Below are 15,860 nucleotides of genomic sequence, written 5' to 3'. Positions count from 1 at the left end.
ATCTGAATCTCGTAGGTGTCACATCACTAAAGCATAAAATGGGGATAACGTCAAATGATAACTTTCAGTTTGTATTTTATACTTGGCATTAAATAATGAAACTTACATTTGGCATATCATTTGATTGTTATATTTTGGCTTGGTGGGGATGAGTGGCTGAATCCAATCTGTTAAGTTATCCCCTTCAACCTCAGTTGCAGTTTCTCCATCTGAGTCTGGATCTGTATCTGTGCTTGGTTCTTGTACTTCGGTTTGTGCAGCTATATTGGTGAGCTTCTTTGAAAGAGCTTGGTGATACGAATTGGGACACATGCCTTGGCTTTCCATCCATGGTTCAGTGGTGATGGCAGAGCACTAGGGTTGTGGTAGTTGAGTAGGATGAAGACCTGGTCGTTAACTTGCATTACTTTCAGATAGTGCGAGTCTTGATCCGGGGGTGGGGGGGATCCTTTTGGTTGACTTCCGTTTCATCTTGCCCCATTTCAAATCACGTGTCTTGCTCAGCGTCTTTCTGGTCTTGTCGAGATATGATAATGAATGGGTTGCGTCACAGTCTTTCGCAACATTCCAGCAATATATTTGATTGGTGATGGTTGACTGCGCTCACTGTGTGATTTTTTTTTTTTACAGGTCGTGCTTTACACGTTGTCTAGTCTGAGTCATCGCACTATGAGTCGTGAGCAGAGAGCCAATCTGAAGTTTCTTGCCAAGCTTAACAAAACACCTTCTGAATCCTTCGCAATGCTGCAGCAAGTCTTCGGGGAAGAAACGATGTCACGTACACGTGCATTTGAATTGCACAAGAGGTTCAAATAGGGACGGAAGGAGGTTGAAGACTATCCACGGTCTGGAAGACCTTCAACGAGCAGAACGGCGGACAACATTGAGCGTGTAAAGCAGATGGTGCGCGTAGATCGTCGACTCGCAGTGCGGATGATTGCTGAGGACCTTTCCATCAACAAGGACACTGTCTGGAGCATCATCACTGAAAATCTCAAAACGCGCAAGGTGTGCGCAAAGATGGTCCCTGTTGGGGAAATTATTACTCTCTAGACAAGAAACCTTTGCCTCAGTCTGTGTAGGTCAAAATGTTTGTGTTTTTCCTCTACTGTTCTATTATTTAGTTGTTAAGGCCTACCACCTACTTATAATCTTGTCTTTCTTTGACACTTTGGACATTGCTTGGGTTTTCTGCAAGTACAAGGTGACCGGGCTGATAAGCTGTGCATTCTGTTCTTGCGATCAAGAGCCCTCTCTGCTTATAAAATGGAATGGATATATAGGGATGGAGGGGGAAATGAGAGACAGCAAATAAATGGTACAGAAGAAAGAACTCCTTGTGGACATTGATTATTACTGGACTTCTGTGGTTTTATTTTATCCCGATACAAGCAACACTGAGTCGGCTAGACGTTGAATCCTCGAGGAGGACAAGATCCCTCAACAATCTAAAGAATCCTTTCGATCACGACGCGGTTCGATGATAGAAATCCACGTCAGTTGGTGCCGTGACACGGATTCGAATCGGCGTTGTGCGGCGCTCGTGACCGGAGGTGCTTAATCTGCCGGAGGCAGTGCCTGGAGGAACGACAAGTGCTTGAGCGAAGGTAAGCAGGGAGGGTTCTCCGAGGGTGCGATTTATTTTATTCTGTGATTTTAGAGTGAATTTAGCGGTTGTGATTTGTGTGATTTTAGAGATGGGAAATAGAAATTGTAAAAGGAAGGAAATTGTGTATACCGAGGCAAATTGTATTCAAAAACCACGAAGAGGTACATGTGCAAGAATTATGTTTGATAAGTATGGGCCTGAAGCTGTGAGAGACATGGGGAAATGGTGCAATTGGACCAAAAATAGTGGATTACCCTTCCCTGTGAATGGATCGTTCGATCACGAGTGTTTAGACAATTTAAGAAAAGTACTGGAAGTGAAAAATAGTGACAAAAAGGTCCAGAAGCAGGTGAACTGGAGCGTTTATATAAATTGGATGAAGGAATGTCATGACAGAGACGAAAAGGCACGGTTGTTAAACCTGAAGGGTGAGCTAGACCAATTAACGAAGCAAATGCCGGTGAGACTTGAAAATAAAACCAAGAGACAGCGAGCAGTGGCTGTCAGATTTGAGGATGAAGAAGAAGACTCAGATACATGGCCAGAGTGCACAGTTCCGATAGCACAACCGCTCGAGGACGAAGAAGCGGGAGAGACAGAGGGAGATGATGCCACAGGGCAAGGAGAGGCTCAACGGGGAGCCAGGCGAGTAATTTAAGAAAGAAACAAGAACAAAATGCAAAAATAAAGTTCCTCTTGCTGACAAGGGTAAAATACAAACTCGATCAAAAAAAATAATGTCAGAGACCGCGAAGGACGGAGATGATGAGGCACCCATAGGCGCATTTCCATTGCGAGATAACCCGGGTGCAAGGGAGGTACAAGCGATATATCGTCCATGGGGCTCTGAATTAAGAGCCATCGTAAATGAGATGCCGAAGATACGAGAGAACCCAAAAAAATTCCAGGCGGAACTACGCGTGGTGGTGGCATGCCATCAGCCAACATATATGGACATGGAAATATTATTAAAATTAGTGGTACCAGAGGGGTTACTCCGACAATTGAAACAGGTCGCTGCATGGCCAGATGAAGCTCCTGGAGACAGGGAGGAGCTCAAAGAACATATTGACACCCTCATTGATGCTGTCACAGAGGTGGTAACACTTAAGACCAACTGGGCAAAAATACAGATGTGCAGGCAACGCGCTGGCGAGGACCCATTGGAGTTCTTAGAGCGTTTTCGGGGTGTATACCAATGTCACTCTGGACTGAAAGAAGAGGGGGTACCATTTGCTCATGTATACCTTAATGGTTTGACGGCCAAATTACAAAATGAAATAAAGCGAGTATGTATTGGTTGGGAATTAAAGGAAGTGAAAGACTTGATGGAATATGTAACGCATTGTAATTCATTGTTGAAACATCGTTCTGACGAGGAAAACGAATCAACATTAATGCTATCCCAGGTTCAAGGTCAAGGTGAATGCCCCGGGGAAAGGAATGTGAGATATAATGCACAAAACCGAGGGCAAACCAATTACCGTCAGAGACCAAAATACAGAGACCAGCGCAGAGATTTCTGTTATACATGCGGAAAACAAGGACACTGGGCTAACGAATGCCGAAATCGTAGAAAGTCGAACTTATAGTTCGTATGAACTGGTAGAACAGAGACCAGCGGCACAATACAGAGATGAAACTCGCAGACACTCCACGCCTCCAGTGAATGAAAATCCATATTATAGACAACAGGAAAGATGGGGAACACAGTTTGAGCAAGCTGGTTCATTTCAACCCACTGCACCTCAAACCGAATTCCCTCCTCCTCCTCCTCCTCAAACCTCGTTCCCTCCTCCTCCACCCTCATTTCTTCCCCTTCCATCTCAAGGTTCATTTCAAACCCAAAACCCATTCGTTTTATGACAAAGAAAAGAAGCGACTTCGTCTGAGTTACCCTTCCTGACTTTGAAACCATGTGACGAACCGAAATTGACTTTGAAAATTGAAGGCCAAGAGATTCCTTTCTTAGTCGACACAGGAGCGACCAAATCTGCGCTCAGAAGGAGTGATTTCCCAGACGCCCCGTTATCGCGAGAACGAGTAAAAGTAGTGGGAATGTCAGGAGTTGCTAGTACCATTCCACTGACAGAGCAGCTCCAGGTGGAAATTGGACCATTGTCTGCAAACCATGCATTTTTGATGGCAACTGATACACCAATTAATCTGTTGGGGAGAGATCTGTTATGCAAGCTGAATTGTTCAATTAAGTGTACCCCTGAGGGCGTATATTTAGAAATACCTCACGAATCACACATAACTATGATGAATTTATTACAGGAAAATACAGAAAATCTTGTATATCAATGGACTGTGATTAATTGTGAAGCATTTAACCATTTGCAGGAATATTTATCACATTTGGAGAGAAACGTACCCGAGGTGCTCGATTGGGTGAGTAAACACGGCATGGACAGACGGTACTTACAGACTCGACTACATTGCATTGCAGATTGCAACATCAAGGGAAAAGATAACGTCTATGCGAGTGAAACACTCTCGAAATTACACCAGACCTTTGACTTAGTGTTGGGAACAATTTGGATTGGGAAGCAAGGAATTGGCCTGGAGGTGCATCTCACGCAGGAACAATTAAAATTGTGGAACCAACCGTCCAGTGTTACACCACATGTTACTTTAGCGATTGCAAAAGGTTACCAAGAAACGGAAATTGGTCACATGGTAACCTCTTTGAAAAAAGCATCACAAGCGACTTTGATGGAATCGAGCCAAGTAAACGGACTTTGGAAAATCGGGGAACAGGGATTCTGTTGGTCAGAATGTCAAGGATCAGCAAAAGCTGTGTTCGAGGTGGTCGATCTCTCAGAATTAAATGGGTCAGGAAAATTACCTGAAATACTCGAACAAGTCCCGACTTGTCTGTGGGCAACACATGCCAACGATGTCGGCCAAATTAAAAGTATGAATCCAATCAAGATCACTATAGATCCAAAAAAGAAACTGCCTCGAAAACCGCAATACCCTTTGTCTCCAGAAGCAGAGGTAGGAATTGCTCCCGTAGTGGAAGCGCTATTGAGACAAGGGATAATTATTCCCACTGTTAGTCAATGTAATACACCGATCTTACCTGTGAGAAAACCTGGAAAGCCAACGTGGAGATTCGTACAGGATTTGAGGGCAGTGAATGATGCGGTAATTCCAGCTTTTCCTGTAATTGCAAATCCAACTACCATTCTATCAAGCATCCCAAGCAACACTACCTATTTTAGTGTTGTGGATCTTTGTTCAGCTTTTTTTAGTATACCAATAGCCCAAGAAGTACAGTTTCTGTTTGCATTCACCTACCAGGGAAAGCAATACACTTGGACTGTATTGCCCCAGGGGTATTGTGAAAGTCCAACATTATTCTCGAGGGCCCTCAAAGACGACTTGGATTATGTAGTTTTCCCTTGTGGATCCACACTGATTCAATATGTTGACGACCTGCTGATCTGTTCAGCGTCAAAAGACGCATGCGAACTAGATACATTGACATTGTTGAGGGCCTTAGCCGGGAAAGGACACAAAGCATCGAGAGCTAAATTGCAATTTTGCCAAGAAGAAGTGAAATATTTGGGGCATATTCTGAAGGGAGACAAGACGCATCTCCCCTGAACGTATAGCGGCAATATTAAACCTGCCCAAGCCAACTACTGCTAAACAGATGAGGTCTTTCCTCGGAATGACCGGCTATTGCAGACAGTGGATACCAGATTATGCGGCCTTAGTGCGCCCGCTGGTGGACATTGGTTCGGCAAACGCGCCCAGTCCACTTGCATGGACACAAAATGCAGACAAGGCTTTTGTAACGTTAAAGCAGGCTCTTTCTTCGGCTCCCGCTCTGGGTTTACCAAACTATGAAAAACCTTTCCATTTGTACGCATGTGAGAGACAGGGGTTCGCACAATCTGTGCTGACACAGAAGCACGGGAATAAATTAAGGCCTGTTGCATATTATAGTACTAAATTGGATCCGGTAGCGCAAGGATTCCCCCCTTGTCTCAAGGCAGTAGCAGCCGCTTCGCTCGCGGTGCAGGCGACAGAAGCGCTCGTCGCGGGAAACACTTTGGTTCTCCTGGTACCGCATGCAGTGACAGCTGTACTGTTAAAAACGAAAACACAACATTTGTCGGCTTCAAGAGCAACGACATACGAACTCTCACTCACAGCACCCACGAACATTACGATTAGGAGATGCGCACCGCTGAATACTGCTAGTTTGTTGCCAGGAGTACAAGATGGTGATCCTCACAATTGTGAAGAGATAATCGCCCACACGTGTCTACCGCGTCCTGACTTGAGAGACACACCAATCCAAAATTCTGAATTGGTTATATATGTCGACGGTTCATCATCACGTGCACCTGATGGATATTTATTGACAGGCTACGCCGTTTGCTCTGATCACGAAGTAATCGAAAGCGGGAGATTGGCTGAGAGCTGCTCCGCGCAGCAGGCAGAACTGTTCGCCCTCACTCGTGCATGCCATTTAGCCAAAGGCCAAACAGTGACAATTTACACTGACTCCAGCTATGCCTTTGGTGCTGCACACGAATTCGGAGCACTCTGGCGCGAAAGGGGGTTTATAACATCATCAGGTGCGCAGGTGAGGAATGGAGCATGGATTGCGAATCTGCTGGAAGCAATACTTCTGCCTCACCAAATTGCAGTGGTAAAATGTGACGCCCACACTGGGAGATCTGATGACGTCTCACGGGGAAATGCCAGGGCAGATGCAGCTGCAAAATCTGCTGCCCACACCAGAGCTCTTTTAATATCACAATGTGTATTGAGACAAGAGGCAACACCGACCATTGACGATATAAACACTTTGCAGACAGCTGTCAGTGCTAAAGAACGAGATTTGTGGATACTGGCTGGATGTGAATTCGAAAATGAATCCAAATTATGGAGATCATCTGATGGTCGTGTGGTGGCACCAAGAGCTCTATTACCTTGGCTCGCCCGATTGGCACATGGGGCCGGGCATACTAGCAAAGGGGGCATGAGTGCTTCAATTGGGAGACAGTGGTTTGCCCCGGGGTTTAGTCCAATTGCAGAACAGTATTGTAAGACATGTCATATTTGCCAAAAACATAACCCAGCAAGGGGGGTGGAGATGGCCCCAGGGGGTCATCCAATTCCATTCGGACCTTTTGTTCATATCCAGATGGATTTTGTTCAGTTACCAAAATGCTGAGGTTTTGAATTTGCGTTAGTCATCGTCGATTTGTTCACCAAATGGGTTGAGGCTTACCCTTGTCGGAAAGCAGATGCCATTACTGTGGTTAAACTGTTGATGAAGGATTTCATCTGTAGGTTTGAATACCTTGTAGGATCTCCAGTGACCAAGGTACTCATTTCACAGCCGAAGTGGTGAAAGAATTATGTCGCGTATTGCAAATAAAACAACATTTCGACTGCCCGCATCGTCCGCAATCTGCGGGGGCAGTCGAGAGGCAAAATGGATTCCTGAAGAATAAACTGGCCAAGATTTGTGAACAAACTGGATTAAAATGGCCAGATGCTCTGCCAATTGCTCTCATGACTATGAGATCTACCGCAAATCGAAACACTGGCTTATCTCCGCATGAGATTCTGATGGGAAGACCAATGAGATTACCGAACTCACCTCCTTTGACTATAAAAGACATGAACGTGCAGCAAATGGACGACACGTTGCTTACGTTCTGTGTGTCTCTGAATCATGCTGTAAGAACTTTTTATGCACAGGTGAAACAAGCTCTGCCAGAACCAGCCACATCTGATCATCACAACTTCAAACCCGGAGACTTTGTTTATGTGAAAATTTACAAACGGAAGAACTCTCTTCAGGCACGTTGGTGTGGGCCATTTCAAATACTGCTAACTACCCATACAGCTGTGAAGTGTAAAGGAAGAGCAACATGGATCCATGCCACACACTGCAAACTGGCACACGGCCAAAACGAACCCGAGGAGAACATTGCTTCCTGATAACTTTAATGATTCTTTCCATTGCAGGATTATTTGTACTACTAAATGCAAGTTGTACAATGTGTACTTGGTCTGTTAAACCGATAAGTACTGTCTGTGATCAACGTTATTTGCATGTTCATTGGAGATGGGCCTATCAGACTACCCACCAAACTAAGCCTAGGGCATTCAGAGACTGAAGAAGCTTAACGAGCAAAGTGGGTTCACCACATGGAATAAACACTTATCTGGCTCTTTCTCGTAAACACGCGAAGGCTTTTAATAAAACCAATTGCTGGGTTTGTACTAAGATACCTCATTCAGCAGTTACTGGAATACCGCTTTTGGCTATACCATTTATTCTGAGTGAATGGTGTGGGTACTGGGCAAAGGAAAGAAACTGGGATAAACAAGATAATAAGCTTAACGACCACATCATTACCAATGGAAATGGAAATTGCCTCCGACAACGAAATTTCAGTAACTGGTTTTGGCCAAATTTTAATTTAAGTAAGATGCCTCCACATTTTATGGTTGAACGGGCCACAGAAAAACCCGAACTATGCTTGGTACAAGAGGCATGGGGAGAAAGAAGATTAGGGAATTCTGAATGCAGTCATTATGTTTATGAAAATCACACGATGGGACCACAAGTCGTTTTAAATAATACCTATTTCGTGTGTGGAAATCGAGCATACCCATGGCTTCCAGTTAATTGGAGTGGATCTTGTTTCTTGTCATTCATTTTGCCGCATATGCACCTGTTATCTAAGTCACCTTTTGAGCATTTGAAACGGGGTAAACGGGGTTTCACGTCAACTGAACTGTTCTTCATGATTTTAATCCCTCACTACGGTGTTGGACAAACGTCTGTGGGATTGGCAGAGTTAGCTGCTTCGCTTGAATTATTGGCAAATAAAACTGCTCTAGGCATGGTTGATATCAACTCGGAGGTCGTCGCCCTACGTGCAGTTTCAATGCAAAACCGAGTTGCGCTCGACCTCATTCTCGCGGCTCAAGGAGGAACGTGTGCTGTAATTAACTCTGAGTGTTGTACTTATATCCCTGATAACTCAGAGAAAATCACGAACATAGCTGACAAGATTAAGCAAGAAGGAGCCAAGTATCACAATTATTTTACGAAAGATGGGCTTTATTCCTGTTTTGAAGGGATTTTTGGAGGCTGGGGAACTACCCTATTGCATTGGATTTCCGTTGGGTTATTGTGGATCATCATTGTAGTGGTGCTTGTTAGATGTGCAACAATTACAATGCCGGCATTGATTGTTTCTTGTCTAAAGAGGAATACTGCTAAAAAGGTGATGGTGGCCCAAGCACCACCCTCATACCCTGGTTTTGAGACTGAGTCCTACGACTCTTTTGAGATAGAACCTGAACTTGGAAATCCATAAGTAGCGCAAATGAATGTGTTCAATATTCACGGGAATTGTCAATCCACTCTTGCTCATCTGCTTTGTTCCCGAAATAGGTTGTTGAAAATCAGCTGTGCAGCCCAACGGGTAGCCTTATCTTCTATCGGCCTAGGGGCCTACTGAAACCTCAACCAGGTCCGAAGCTGTACAACCACATGAAGCCACCTGGCTTGCGGGACAGGAAAGGCTGAGGGACTGAGCTCTACGATGGGGAAAAGGGGGGATGTGACTACCCAAGAAAATGGGCACACTCAAACGCAAGAGAGAATGTATTTCCAAGTGAAGAGAAAATATATATATATATATATATATATATATATATATATATATATATATATATATATATATCGTTAAACTTAACTAGTGTTGCCTTATTAGGCAACAAGGGGGGAGTGTTGGGGAAATTATTACTCTCTAGACAAGAAACCTTTGCCTCAGTCTGAGTAGGTCAAAGTGTTTGTGTTTTTCCTCTACTGTTCTACTATTTAGTTGTTAAGGCCGACCACCTACTTATAATCTTGTCTTTCTTTGACACTTTGGACATTGCTTGGGTTTTCTGCAAGTACAAGGTGACCGGGCTGATAAGCTGTGCATTCTGTTCTTGTGATCAAGAGCCCTCTCTGCTTATAAAATGGAATGGATATATGGGGGTGGAGGGGGAAATGAGAGACAGCAAATAAATGGTACAGAAGAAAGAACTCCTTGTGGACATTGATTATTACTGGACTTCTGTGGTTTTATTTTATCCCGATACAAGCAACACTGAGTCGGCTAGACGTTGAATCCTCGAGGAGGTCAAGATCCCTCAACAATCTAAAGAATCCTTTCGATCACGACGCGGTTCGATGATAGAAATCCACGTCAGTCCCCAAGCTGTTGTCCGAGGACCAGAAACAGCAAAGAGTCACTGTCTGTCAAGACATTATCGAGCGCCTCGAGGACGATCCAGACCTGCTCGGGAGAGTCATTACTAGCGATGAATCGTGGATATTTGAATACGATCCCAATACCAAATGGTAGAGTCGTCAGTGGAAAAGTCCGGCATCACCAAGACCAAAGAAAGCAAGGATGTCGAAGTCGAAAGTTAAGGTGATGCTCATCGCGTTTTTTGACATCAAGGACATCGTCCACTTCGAGTTTCTACCACAGGGTCAAACAGTGAATCAATACGTGTACAAGGAGATCCTCCGGCGCCTCATGAGATCAGTCCGGGATAAGAGGAGGGATCTGTGGGAGAACAACGCCTGGGTGAAACACCATGACAACGCCCCTGCTCACAATGCCCTGAGCCTCCGACAGTTTCTGGCAGAGAGGAACGTGCCAACTCTGGAGCAACACCCCTATTCGCCAGACTTGGCCCCTTGTGATTTTTTCCTATTCCCCAAGCTCAAGGGGGTGATCAAGAGGACCCGATTTCCTGATGTGGAGGCCATCAAAACGGCCGTGATGACGGAGCTCCGGAGGATTCCAGAAGAAGCCTTCCGGGGGTGCATTGAAGCGTGGAAGAAGAGGATGGACAAGTGTGTGAGACTGGAGGGAAACTATTTTGAAGGGGACAAGCTGTGATTTCAATATATTTTTTTGGAATAAAATTTCTGTGAAGTCAGTCCGGTTACTTTTTAGATGGACCTCGTATGTGTCTTACGGTGAATGTGTTCATGTCATTTAATGTCTGAAGAAACAGGGAGTGAGGTTCCTACTCTTGTCAGTAGCTGTCTTGCATTGCTGTTTTGAGGGCACTGAAAACTGTCTTTTTTCCATGCCTAAAGAATCCAGATATGGCATCTGTTCCACTATGTATGTGGAGTCGAACTATTACTTTGGCAACTTATTTTGAACACAACGCTTTGCAGTCGAGGATGGATGCGCTCCTCTTTATACCCAGCAAGCCTTCCAGATGGTGTGCCACATGTGCCACCAACACCACCACATCAGTGTTTTCAGTCACCCCTCGGTGGTTGTTGGAGTCCTGGTGATCACCCTTCCCTTTCCAGAGAGGGACAACAGGCCCCTCTTCCAGTCAGTTGGGATGATGCCTGTGTTCCAGTCAGAGCACAGAACTGCATGCAACGACATCAGTACAACATTTCCACCAGCCTTGAGAAGTTCAGAATGGATGCTTCAGATCCCAGGAGCTTTACCTCCTTTCAACGAGTTCACTGTACCCTGTGTTTCCACAAACAAAGGTGGATCGCAGTTGATTGGAGGGTCAGCAATCGGGACAGTAACACCCCTGATATCCAACACAGCCTGATACAGATGCTCAAAGTAACCGGCCCAGTGGGTCTTCACTTCGGACTCCTCTGTCAAGAGCCCACCACCCTCCGCTCCAACTGCAGTACACTGAGGGATGGGCTTGGAGGAACGCAATGCGCGATTTCTCCTGGAACCAGGACGAGAATCACTTGACCACAGGTGATGCTCTACCCCCTCACAGATTCCTCACACATGACCATGCTGACTTGGCAAGCAATTAGTGATCGGTTATAACAAACATCACCCGAAGACTCCCAGAATGTCAATGCCTGAATTAGATAAATGAACACTTATTTTCGCAGTCGTAACTGCTGCCAAGACCAATTGTACAGTTTCAAATTTGAAACTTGGCTCACGTTTCAACATTTTAGAGGTTATTGCATGTATGTAAACTAAACAAAGCCACGAACACTCAGAGACGCTCGGAATGAGTGCGTGTAAAGGGATCATCTGCCTTTGTCCATCACCAATTGATTCTGCATTCGATGGTGATCAATAAATCCTCCATCTCCTAAACTGGGACTCAATGTCGTCTTATTACAGTATATAAGGATGGTGTGCAAGACTGCTTCAATAGCGCTAAGATTCCGGATTTTTTTAAACAATCTCTTTAAGATATAAATCGTTATTCCATTAAAATGAAGTATATACTTCAATAGCACGGGGTATTGTATTCTATGACCTCTCTCGTTATTATAACCACTAACTCGTCTACCTTTATTCCCGTATTCCATTTTAATTACAAGAGACCTTTTCCCACCTTTTACCTCCCACATCTTGCATCGCCTAGTTTGGCCTCGGATCGGAGCGATCCTTGTGGTCTTGTAAATTGTAAAGAACAGTTAATCGAATGCAGTGTGTATTTGGTAAGTTCGGCGATCTTCAGGAGTAGCCAAGACTTGTAACAGCTTAAGTGATATTAGTTAGAGCCATGGACATGACACAAGCTTAGGAAGGTGCACACTGTATAAACGGATCAATCCTCCAACATGATGTTGAATTTAAGCATTTCATTGTTAATCAAATGAATCAAGTGGAGCTGTGCTGTGTGTTCTGTGCGTGGCTCTGTTTACCTTCAAGCAGCTGAGGATCATTCTTCGGCTCCCTGAGGGGAGAATCACAAGGTTCCTGCTTCACACACACATTGCTCAAAGCATCTTGGGAACTCTGACAGAGGTCATTTTGAAAATTTTCTATCTTCACCGGACGAACCAGACCTGCAAACAGTCATCTCATGTTATTTCAGGAAAGAGATAAAAAATAAAAGGGTTAAACATCCAAAATAATAATTAAAAAAAAATCAAGATGTTTGGCAATTAAAATGTTATTCTGCTTCAGTTTCAAAATGCACGCTATTTCAATTATCATTGAATTAATAATTATAAAAAAAGAATTAAAATGTAGAAAAACAAAAATTCTTTCACATTTTCATACATTTAAATAATTACAATAGACGTAGCAAGAAAACAAATTGTTAATTAGAATATAAATGACATTCAAGAGTGTAGACCGTAGAGCATTTCAAAGACTTTATATCAAGAGCACAGCACAATGTATAATTTGCAACATTTATAATGCAAGGGTTGAAGTTGATGGGGGAAGCAAACAAACAAAAAACAAACCCTTACCGGTTCACAAACTATCGAGGGGTTTGAGGGACAAGGAGGAAATGAGGACCAACACGAGAATGATAAACAACGGCCCAAAAGAGGAAAATAATGGGAAAGAATGAGCGTGTAAAGAGATCGTAGATGTGCACGGATGAGTGCATGAGATAGTGATGGGCAGCACATCTGAAAGACTGAAATGAGGACGAGACAACGGAAACGGAGAGAAGATTCCACAGTCGGGAGAACATGGTGGCGAAGAGGATGCGAGATTATTGTAATGCCCCTGTCTGTCTGTCTGTCTGTCAGCGTCTGTGTATTTCACCTTAAAAAATGGTTTTCTCTGCAACTGCTTCTCCAATCGATGTGAAACTTAAAACATGGGAGGGACTTATCATGGACAATATTTTATTGCCAACGCTGACATAATAGGTCACATGGTATGGCAGCCATATTGGAGTAAAGGGAAAAAATTAGACATCAATTGCTCTGAAACCATTCAATGAAAATTTTTTAATTTGGTATATATATATATATATATATATATATATATATATATATATATATATATATATATATATATATATATATATATATATATATATATATATATATATATATATATATATATATCATCAACTCCCCATGGGGTATATATTGGGTGATAACGATGACATCATCGGAGAAGTGGTATTCCAGTCATAATTGGTCGAAATGAAATTCTTATCTGAAAAATCTGAAACATCATATACAGTATCTCATCTATGACCCCATGTGAGTGAGGAATTAAAATAATAACGTTCATAACCTATGCCAAGAAACTGTGACATAATAGGGTGCATGGACGATGATTTGTATACATTGTCGAGGCTCGCATAAGAGCTAACACACAGAACATATAACAAAGGGAGCAGTAGACAAGAGGGGTGGGAGAGGGAAGCACAAAACAGTTGGGAACAGAGACAGGAGATCTGTGGAAGGGAGAGGGAGGGATGGGGCAGGGTACATGGGGAAAACAAGATAGATACTACAGAGACTTTCAGGAAGGAAAGCAGGGAATTTGACGGAGGTGGGTTTTGGGTGGCTTAACATGGTTAGAAAAGATCATTGTTTTGGATGGGAGAAGATGAGAGATGGTGGTGAACAGTTGTTTTGAAGACCTGGAGAGAAGAGTGGGATTGAAGAGAGTGTGGGAGTTTGTTCCAGAGGCGGGAAAAAAGAGGAATAAAACAATGAAGGTGAGCAGTGATTCTTGATTTTGGTAGTTTCACCAGAAGCGGGTTGCTGGTGGACCGAGGCACCCTGCGGAAATATAGGGGGGAGGGGGCAGATCACACACAGAGCAGGGGGGACGAGGCCAGAGAGGAGATGGTAGAAGATAGAAAGACCACCGACCTGCCTGCAGTGAGAGAGTAAGGGCCAAAGACTCAACTTCATCACGGTAGATACAAATGATCCGATAAAACCTTGGTTTCCACAGCGTGAAGTCGAGCTAGGTGTAAGGTGGGAGCTCCAGCCCAGAGTGGAGAGCAGAACTCCATCAGGCTGCAGATGAAAGCTTTGTAGTCAGGAGCTCAGGTGTACCAAGGAAGGACTTTGCACGACGGAGGATGCCCAGTCAGTGGCTGGCTTTGGAGGCCAGCTTGGAAATGTGGCTTTCCTAGGAAAGATCATGGAAGACAGTGAGGTACAAAAGCTTGAATGAAAGGACTTGTTCAAGAGGATTGTTGAGAAAATATATGGGGATGTTTTCCAGACGGTCCTTTCGGAGAGACATAGGGAGAGTGTGAGATTTGCCAGGATTGCAAGACATGTTCCAAGTGTTGGACCAGTTTGGGATTTTATCCAAGTATGCATTGAGTGAAAGAGGCTGCGGCTTGCCGATCTGAGGGTTGACAAATGGTACGGCAGAGGGTGGAGTCATCAGCAGGGAGATAAAGAGGATTTTCCAGAGAGTCGGGAAGATCATTGATGAAAACCAGAAAATGAGCAGGGTCCATAACGCTGTCTTGAGGAACTCCAGCCTGGACAGGAAGAGGGGATGAGAGAATTCCATTCAGAGCCACACATTGACTGTGACAAGAGAGGAAGTCTGCGAGGCATGAGTAGAGATTGCCTTGGATACCATAGGAAGAGAAGATAATTTGGTGAGCAGGGTAGGGTGCCAGACCGTATTGAAAGCACGTGATATGTTGAGGAAGATGGCTCTGATCTCATGTCTGGTATTGAGGACCTCCATCCATTGTTGGGAAAGCAGAAACAGCATGTCCATGGTGGAGTGACCTGATCTGAATCCAAATTGATGATTGGAAATCAAGCCATTGAAGAAGTGGAAATATTTGATGTCAGACGTGATGATGGATTCCATGACGTTGCTGATGATTGGGAGTAGCCTGATTGGGTTCCTGTCTACAGACCATCACCATCGTGGCTGATGTAGAGGAAATGTTCCATCGTTTCTATGTGTGTGAGGATCACCAATACTTTCTGCCATTTCTTTGGTTTAAGACACCCCAAAGTGGACAGCTCCGAATATCGTATGAGGGTGCACGTAATTGGGAACATTCCTAGTCCCGCCATTGTTGTCTATGGACTTCGAAAAATCCGTGTCGAACAGTGAAGAAAAATATGGATGCAACGCAAGACGTACAGGGAAAGGAACTTCGATGTCGATAATGGTTTGGTGAGTTTACCTACCCCTGTTGATGCCATAGAACTCCTGACTCGTTCCAGGGCAATGTTGTCTCCTGCAAATCTGTATCTGCACAAAAATCACTTCCAACAGCATGGAAGTGATGGCTTATTTTCCAGACAGCGATCATGCAAAGAATTTACGTGACCTTAACCTTGTTGCCAACCTGCGACTTGTTCAGCGGTCACTTGGAGTGTCATGGGATTTGGAAACAGATACCATCATCTTCACTATTCCCGACATGGGCAAGTCTTTCACGAAGCGTGGAGTTCTTTCGACAGTCAACAGCATTTATGACCCCTTCGGTT

General features: G+C 44.1%; 2 protein-coding genes across 4 annotated transcripts in view; one reads left to right on the top strand and one right to left on the bottom strand.

The window, feature by feature from the left end:
* Nucleotides 1–10,215, top strand: part of LOC147009091 (uncharacterized) — a 43,664-nt gene extending 33,449 nt beyond the window's left edge. For 2 of the 3 annotated variants that reach the window (XM_085862804.1, XM_085862805.1), the window contains exon 2: nt 631–6,255. In XM_085862804.1, the coding sequence (XP_085718930.1) occupies nt 3,668–5,224 (1,557 nt within the window). In that variant the 5' untranslated portion in view covers nt 631–3,667 and the 3' untranslated portion in view covers nt 5,225–6,255. Of the gene's footprint in view, nt 1–630 lie in introns of all 3 variants that reach the window. The other variant, XM_085862806.1, reaches the window with a different exon arrangement.
* Nucleotides 1–15,860, bottom strand: part of LOC147009090 (uncharacterized) — a 76,836-nt gene that overhangs the window by 4,977 nt on the left and 55,999 nt on the right. The window contains exon 9 of the mRNA XM_085862979.1: nt 12,327–12,470. Within this exon, the coding sequence (XP_085719105.1) occupies nt 12,327–12,470 (144 nt within the window). The remainder of the gene's footprint in view (nt 1–12,326; nt 12,471–15,860) is intronic.

Source organism: Eptatretus burgeri, chromosome 17 (assembly GCF_056783735.1).
Source record: "Eptatretus burgeri isolate ZD-2024b chromosome 17, Ebu_testis_v1, whole genome shotgun sequence".
In the NCBI taxonomy this organism is placed as follows: Eukaryota; Metazoa; Chordata; class Myxini; order Myxiniformes; family Myxinidae; genus Eptatretus; species Eptatretus burgeri.
Note: the sequence above shows the minus strand (reverse complement) of the source record. Positions and strands in the feature narration are given on the sequence as shown.